The sequence below is a fragment of the Mastomys coucha genome, unplaced genomic scaffold (genome assembly GCF_008632895.1).
Source record: "Mastomys coucha isolate ucsf_1 unplaced genomic scaffold, UCSF_Mcou_1 pScaffold22, whole genome shotgun sequence".
NCBI lineage: Eukaryota > Metazoa > Chordata > Mammalia > Rodentia > Muridae > Mastomys > Mastomys coucha.
Window position 1 is genome coordinate 110,699,360 of NW_022196905.1, and position 8,110 is coordinate 110,707,469.

The following is an 8,110-nucleotide window of genomic DNA, read 5'->3' on the forward strand; positions in this document are numbered from 1 at the left end:
ACTCTAGATCCCCTGAAACTAGAATTACTGATGGTTGTCAGCTGCCATGTGGGTGCTGGGAATCGAACCCTGGTCCTCCGCAAGAGCAACCTGTGTTCTGAACTACTGAGCCATCTCTCTAGCTCACTGTGTTTTTTATCTCCAATGCCTTTTGGTCCTAGTTTAATTCTTTGTAGTTGTTGCTTTGTCTCTTTTTAAACAGGGTTTCTCCATGCAGCCCTGGCTGTCCTGAAACTTGCTCTGTAGACCAGGCTGCCCTTGAACTCAGAGATCCACCTGCCTCTGTCTTCTGGGTGCTGGGATTAAAGGTGTGTGCCACCACTGCCAGTCTCAGGATTTTTTGAAAGTTAATTTTGTAAGTGTATGATATGCAGGTGGGTGGAGGTCAGAGGCTAACTTGAAGGAGTTGGTTCTCTGCTTCCAGTGTGGACTGCAGGCATTAGAGTTAGCTAGTGAGCCTTGCGTGGAGAACATTGTTAACTCACTGAGCCATCTCACACTCTCTGCCTTCCTCTTCATCCTTTCCCTCTTCCTCCTCAACAGTGTCTCTGTATCCCAGGGTATCCTTGAATCAGAAAAGTAGCCAGAGCTTCTAATCCTCCTGCCTCTGCCTCCCCAATGTACAGACGAGTTCCACCACAACCATTTTGTGGGGTGCTGGGGATTGAGCCCATGGCATTGTGTGTGTTAGGCAAAACATGTACTATTTTAGCTACGCCGTCCTCCCCACCCCAGCCCGATAGGGACTTTCTGAAGGCAGATTAGGTGGCCTTAATGCCTCTCTCTGAGACCCTGGTTCTGTAGCACATGCACAGAGAGACACACACAGATACACAGGCAGGCAGACACAGATATACACACAGACGTACATATACAGACATAGACACAGATAGGTACACAGATAGGTACACAGACATATACACATATAGACACAGACACACACTCAGACAAACAGAAACATCCCCCTACACACCCACACACCTATAGACAGAACATCTGCCCATACACATACCACACACACAGACACAGGTGCGTGCGCGCACACACAGACACGTGCACACACACACACACAGACACACACACATACCCTGCTGTCTGACTCAGAGTCTGAGATGAACTGCACCCTCCTCCACTCTTTTGCAGGGCCCCCTTCATCAGTTCCTCAGTGCTCGGTGGAGGTGTCTTCAGAATCGGCTACCCTGGAACTCACCTGTAACTGGGATGGGGGGTACCCTGATCCGACCTTCCTGTGGACTGAGGAACCTGGAGGAACGATCCTGGGGAATTCAAAGCTGCAAACACTGAGCCCGTCACAGCTGTCGGAGGGCAAGAAGTTCAAATGCGTTGGGAACCACATACTGGGACCCGAGTCTGGAGCCAGCTGCGTGGTACAGATCTGTGAGTCTGGCTTGCTTTGTCCAGGGGTTGGGGTTCACCTGCCTGCCTTTCTTCTCAAAGAACCGTTTGATGGTAGTCCTGGGAGAGAAAGTCAGTGTTGGAGTACCCAGAATTCCTCCCGCTTGTCCTTGTACTTCTCGGCTATTGCCTTCGATGTTTAAAGACGCCCAGCTCAGATTCTTTATCTCAGCAGACACTGGCTGTGTGCCTGTGCCCTCAGTTTCAGTCATGCAGCCTGGCATGCCAATCAGGACAGATCGGATGCTTCTGTTAGTCCTTTTTATTATGTAGCAGAGGATTCCTCCCCACCAAACTCAGTAGCTTAAACATTTGTTGCCTGCGGATTTCTGGTGGGGTGTGATTGTGTGTCTCTTTGACAGAATGTAAAGTGATGGGGTTTGGGATCTCAGCCAGAAGACTTGGACGTTCAGGTGCTGAAATCATGAAAGATTCTCTTCCCTAGGTGCTCATGCACGTGGGTTGGGAACTGTCTCCTTCCCACATGGTAAAGCCCTGGGTGGGGATGCCAGAGTGTCCTCCTGTGGACCTACCCTCCCAGTTTGGTGATCTGCACGCCTTTAATCCCAGCACTTGGGAGGCAGAGGCAGGCGGATTTCTGAGTTCGAGGCCAGCCTGGTCTACAGAGTGAGTTCCAGGACAGCCAGGGATACACAGAGAAACCCTGTCTCAAAAAACAAAACAAAACAAAACAAAACAAAAAAAGGTGACCCTTTGTAGAACCAAGTCTCAGGAGTCAATTGGTCTGTCTTCTTGGTTTTGTGCCAGAGATGAGACCCTAGCTCTCACACAACACATAGTAAGTAGGTTGTCCCTGCACTGACCTCCCCTAGCCCAAGATCCTGTCTCTTGAGAGATAAAAAGGAAATTAGGGCTGAGAGCAGAGCATGACATGCTCACCCACAGCAAGGCCACGGATTCTATGCTCGAGTCCGACTGTGCCCCCACAAAAGGGGGCGGGGGCTTACTAGATTGCCAAGTTGGTTCTGAGTCCCTGGGTTCAAGTGACCCTTTAGCCTCAGCCTCCAAAATAGTGGGACCACGGACAAAGAGCCACTGTGGTCCACTGCAGCCATCTCAAAGTGGCCTGCAGGTCAGTTTGTTGAAGAATTTGTGAAGGGCCACCCTGGCAGCCCATCATAGGAAGGTCCTCACACCCGTGCTCACTTGCGGATCTCCACAGGTCCCTACATCTTCTGGATCCTTTCTTCCTATCTTACTACTTCTGCTCAGATAAACTCTTGAGTGGATATGTGCCGTGATGGTCAAGTGCGTGTGACAGTTTGTGTATGTGACTTGTTATACCTGTATGTCTGTGCACCACATTAGTGCTCAGTGCCCTTGGAGGCCAGAAGAGGGCCTTGGATCCCCTGGAAGAAGAGTTAGAGATGGTTGTAAGTTGCCATGTGGGTGCTGGGAACTGAACCCAGGTCCTATGCAGGAATATAAATGCCCTTGTCTTGGTTAGGGTTTCTATTATTGTGGTGAAACACCATGACCAAAGACAAGGGCTTATTTGGCTTACATTTCCATATCACTGTCGTAGAAGTAACTCAGGACAGAAACTCAAGCAGGGCAGGAACCCGGAGGTAGGAGCTGACGCGGAAGCCATGGAGGGGTGCTGCTTATAAGGCTTGCTTCCTATTGTTTGCTCAACCTGCTTTCTTTCTTTTTGTTTTTTTCCAGACAGGAACTCTCTGTGTAGCCCTGGCTGTCCTGGAACTCACTCTGTAGACCAGGCTGGCTTCGAACTCAGAAATTCTCCTGCCTCTGCCTCCCAAGTGCTGGGATTAAAGGCATGCGCCCTCCTCAGCCTGCTTTCTTATAAAACCCAGGACCACCAGCCCAAGGATGGTACTACCCACAGTGGGCGGGGCCTTCTGCCTTATCAATCACTAATTAAGAAAACACTCTATAGACTTGCATAGCATGCAGCCCATCTTATTGAGGCATTTTCTCAATCGAGGCTCTCACTTTCCTGTGACTCCAGCTTGTGTCAGAGTCCACGTAGAATTAGCCAGGATAGCTCTTAACTGTTATCAGTCATCTCTTCAGCTCCGTGGGTGATGAAGAGTACGTGTGCCCTGCTTGTCAGATCTAGTCACGAGTGCTACATCTGTTTCAGGGCTAGGGATAAGTCCCCAGTGGAGCTCATTTAAGGAAAAAGCAGCCATTTCTGAAACTCTGCTTTGAGAGTCTCAAAATATCAGCATACCTATGAATGAGGCTTGCCACTGGCTTCAGGACCCAGGAGATCTGGGTTCCCCACAGAGAGGGAAGGAAGGCCATCCCACTCTGAGGAAGGATATCTTTCCTGAGTGTCCCGAGCTGCCTCAGGCTTAGGCAGTTCTCTTCTGTTGACCTTTTCCCCAAACTTGGAGGCTCTACCTACCCTTTTGACCCCTTCCCTCCTCCTCTCCCCTTCCTTCTTCCCCCTCTCTTCTCAGAGTACCAGGTCTGACACCCTAGCTTTTCCTTTGAGACCACAGTTGAGAGAGTTGTCTCATTTTACCAGGCAGGATCCCAGAGAGTCGCAGTTTGGAAAACCCTTCCAGGCAACTTCCTAGCCCGGTGGTTCTCAACCTGTGAGTCTAGACACTTCTGTGGGTCACATATCCTGCATATCAGATATTTATATCATGATTCATAACTAGGAAAAATGTAGGTATGAGGTAGCAATGAAAGTAATTTTACGGTTGGGGGTGACCACAACATGAAGAATGGTATTAGAAGCGTCCGTGCATTAGGAAGGTTGAGACCCACTGTCCTAGCCCATCCCAGAAGAGTATGCCTTAGAGAGAGCTCCTTGTGCCAAGGACAAATGGATTACTTCGGGCCCTCGGTGCCTCTCTCATCTGACTCAGGCAGATGACCCCACAGTGTTCTGTGGCTTTTCTTGGGAAGATGAAAACAAGCATCTCTTCATCCCGGCTAGGGCCCTGGTGAGATAAGATCCACCTGAGTCCAGCTTTGGTGATCCACTGAGCTTACTGGGGCTTCTTGCAGGAAAATGAGGGGCCTCTCAGGGGAGCACAGCATGGTGACCCAAGTACAGAAACCCCATGCTGCTGTGACTATCTGAGTTTTTTATCTCCCCTCCTTCCTCATGCTAGGAGTATTTAGAGGAAAAAAACTGTGCTGCAGGAGGCCACAGCATGGCATTGTAAATTATCCAGGGCAGCTCTGTGGTAGAAGGACTAGTGCTCCACTGTAGGAGCCTAGGTCCTGGTCCCTAGAGCCTGTGTACGTTATTCTGGATTATCGGGTGGTCCCAGTGTCGTCCTGTGCGTCCTTATAAGAGAGGGGTGGGAGGTCAGAATCAGCAGGTAATGGGATCACAGAAAGAAGATATTAAAGGGATGTGAGGTAGGACGTGGAGCCAAGGATTGCAGAAGATGTAGGGCATGATTGCACATGCCTGTAATCCCGCTACTTGTGAGGCAGAGGCAGATAGTTTGTATTTGTGAGTTCCAGGCTAGCCTGTTCTAAATGGTTAAATTTCAGGCTAGCCTAGACTACATAGTGATATCCCTGTCTCAAACTAAACAAAAGACAAAACCAAGAACGAGTAAAAGAGGGGCCAAAGAGATGGCTCATGAAGGACTGAAGCCTATTGTAAGGTTTCAGTTTCCAGGTCCCTTGTAAAGCTAGTTCCAGAGAGATCTCATGCCTCTGACCTTATGGGTGCATATCCATCCCCCACCCCCATGTTTACCACATACATGTAATTAAAAATAAAAATACATACTCAAAAAGAGGAAGGAAATCTGAGTGTGGAGGCAAGGAGGCTCAGGAGTTCAAGGCCAGCCTCAGCTACATAGCAAGTTCAAAGGACAGCCTGAGCTACACGAAACCTCCCTCAAAAAAAAGAAAAACAGAAGGAACCACCTGTCTCCCTGGAGCATGCAAAAGGAGCCAGCTTTGTTAGCGCCCTGACTTCCAGCCCCCTAAGATCATAGAACTTACGTCAGAACTGTCATGTTCACAGTCCTAGAACATGCCTTTAAGCCATTGGTCCTTGTTGGCCTGTGTGTCAGTGTTTAACATGGCCGGCCTACTTGCATTACTTTATGTCTGTCTTTGTGTGTGTGTGTGTGTGTGTGTGTGTGTGTGTGTGTGTGACCAAATGTCATAGTGCAAGCATAGAGATCAGAGGATAACTTTCCTGGTGTAACTTCTCTCTTGCCACGTGGGTCTCAGGGATCCAGCTCAGGACCTCGGACTTGGCCACAAGCCCTTTTACTCACTGAGCTCTCTCATTGGCCCGTGTACTTTTACATAGATGTGTAACAGGCTAGGTGACACGGCCTGGTACTTGGGTCTCGGGGTCCATAGTCATCAGTCTATTTGGTTTCACTCAGAAGTGTAATGGTGTTGCATGGAAAGTCTCCCGTCCTCTGTGTTTTCTTAGTCCTAGGGAAAGTGGGACAGGAGGTCACCCTATGCCCTACCTGAGCAACTCACTTGGCTTCCCTCTGTGCCTCGGTTTCCTTCTCTGCAAAATGGGAATAATGTCAAGGTACTTTTGAGAGTGAGTTAGCCTCATTTGCATATAGTTAGGTCCTGTGCACAGTAAGTACTTGATAGACATTAAACTTCACTCTGTAGGACCTTCATCTGTGGGAATCACAAGCATTGTTGGTTTTTGTTTGTTTGTTTTTTGTTTTGTTTTACTGGGAAAGGATAGGCCCTGGCTTGACTCTTCCTGAAACATTTGTTTCTGTCTTCCCCCTTCTGACCACCAGCAAGCCCCTTACTGGCATCCCAGCCCATGAAAACTTGCTTCGTGGGGGGCAACGTGACACTCACCTGCCAAGTGACGGGAGCCAACCCACCTGCAAGGATCCAGTGGCTGAGGAACCTCACACAGCCAGAGACAGCCATCCAGCCCAGCAGCCGCTATGTCATTACCCAGCAGGGCCAAAGCTCCTCTCTTACCATCCATAACTGCTCCCAGGACCTGGATGGAGGCTTTTACTTCTGCCGGGCCGAGAACCCCATTGGTGTGAGGGCGGTAGACATCTGGCTGAGTGTGAAAGGTAGGTGCTCAGGGAGGCCCCAAAGGTTAAGAACCTTTAGAGCACCTGGTACCACCAAGGGCGTGGCTTTGGGGCTTCCCTTTGTGGGCCATGACCAACTGAAGATGGTATATGATTTACCTGTGGTTTGACAGGGTGCCTGAGAAAATTAGTGTCTAATCCTGGGAGTACCAATATATGCCTGGGACATAAAAAATTACACATTTTACTTATCAAAGGATATGTACTAGAACACATATGTACATGCATGCATATATGCTGACACATGTGTAGTGAAATTAGTGAATTATAACAAGAAAGTTCTCTGCTGTCCCACTTACAACGAATATGGTACTCCTTATGGGGATCAGGGAAAAAATTTTATATCTTTACAGTTGTTTTTAAAAGATTTATGTATTACTTTAAATAAGTACACTATAGCTGTCTTCAGACACACCAGAAGAGGGCATCAGATATCATGACAGGTGGTTGTGAGTCACCATGTGGTTGCTGGGATTTGAACTCAGGACCTTTGGAAGAGTGGTTGATACTCTTTACCTGCTGAGCCATCTCGGCCGCCCATCTTGACAGTTCTTAAGACATAAGAACTCTGGATTACATCTCTCTCACCTCATAAACTGGGCATGGTGGCACCAGCTTCCAGTCCTAGCACTCAGGAGGTAGAGGTCAGCTCTGCTACATAGAAAGTTTGTTAAGGTGGCAGATTCCTGTAATTCTGAGCTGGGGATGTCAACTATAAACTCAGTATCAGTCAACTCTGAATGATGTCGAAGATGCTCTGTGCCCTACAGTGTGAAATACCCCAAATTTAATTCTCTTTACTTATTTGTTAAGGTCATCTCAGCTCTGTAGAGAGTTTGAGACCAGTCTGGGCTGCAGACCCTGTCTGCAAACAAGAAAGGAGGAATGAGGAGCTGGAAGGAGAGAGGGAGGGAGGCAGGGAGGGAGGGTAGTTCCCTTACACCAGAGCTGCTGCTTAAACATTTCTCATTTTTTCAGGGCCCCAGGTGTGAAAATATATAAAACTTCTTTTTGTTTTTGTTTTTTTATTGTTTTGTTTTTGAGACAGGGTTTCTCTGTGTAGCCTGGCTGTCTTGGAACTCACTCTGTAGACCAGGCTGGCCTCGAACTCAGAAATCTGCCTGCCTCTGCCTCCCAAGCGCTGGGATTAAAGGCATGTGCCACCACTGCCCTGCTTTACATAAAACTTAAGGTACACAAATCAAACATTTATTGGTGATAAATCATAACGCAATTTTTTTCTTTTGGAAAACATTTTTGGGATATACATACACTTTGATCGTTCTTTAAATATGAAAGCAAATCGGCCTACTGAGATAGACACATGTTTACTTTTACACAGAGAATTAAATTGTGGCCTGGCGAGATGGATCTGTGAGTAGTTGCCAGGTCTGACTGCCTGAGTTGGATCTCCGGGACCCACGTGGTAGAAGGAGAGATCCGACCACCTCACAGTGTCCTCTAACCCAAATGCACATGTTATGACATGCATGCACAAACACGCGAGCACAAACACAACCACATGCAATGGAGAGAATTAAATTGGAGGAGTGTTTTCTACTGCAGGCCACAGAGTGTCTTTGATATTGTGCAGTGTTGACTGGTATTTTGATTTTTTTTTTTTTTTTTTTTTT

General features: G+C 48.0%; 1 protein-coding gene across 2 annotated transcripts in view; it reads left to right on the forward strand.

Moving 5' to 3' along the window:
• Vsig10 (V-set and immunoglobulin domain containing 10) overlaps window positions 1–8,110 on the forward strand; it is a 33,827-nt gene that overhangs the window by 16,732 nt on the left and 8,985 nt on the right. For both annotated transcript variants that reach the window (XM_031337625.1, XM_031337626.1), the window contains exons 4-5: window positions 1,144–1,398; window positions 6,162–6,455. In XM_031337625.1, the coding sequence (XP_031193485.1) occupies window positions 1,144–1,398; window positions 6,162–6,455 (549 nt within the window). The remainder of the gene's footprint in view (window positions 1–1,143; window positions 1,399–6,161; window positions 6,456–8,110) is intronic.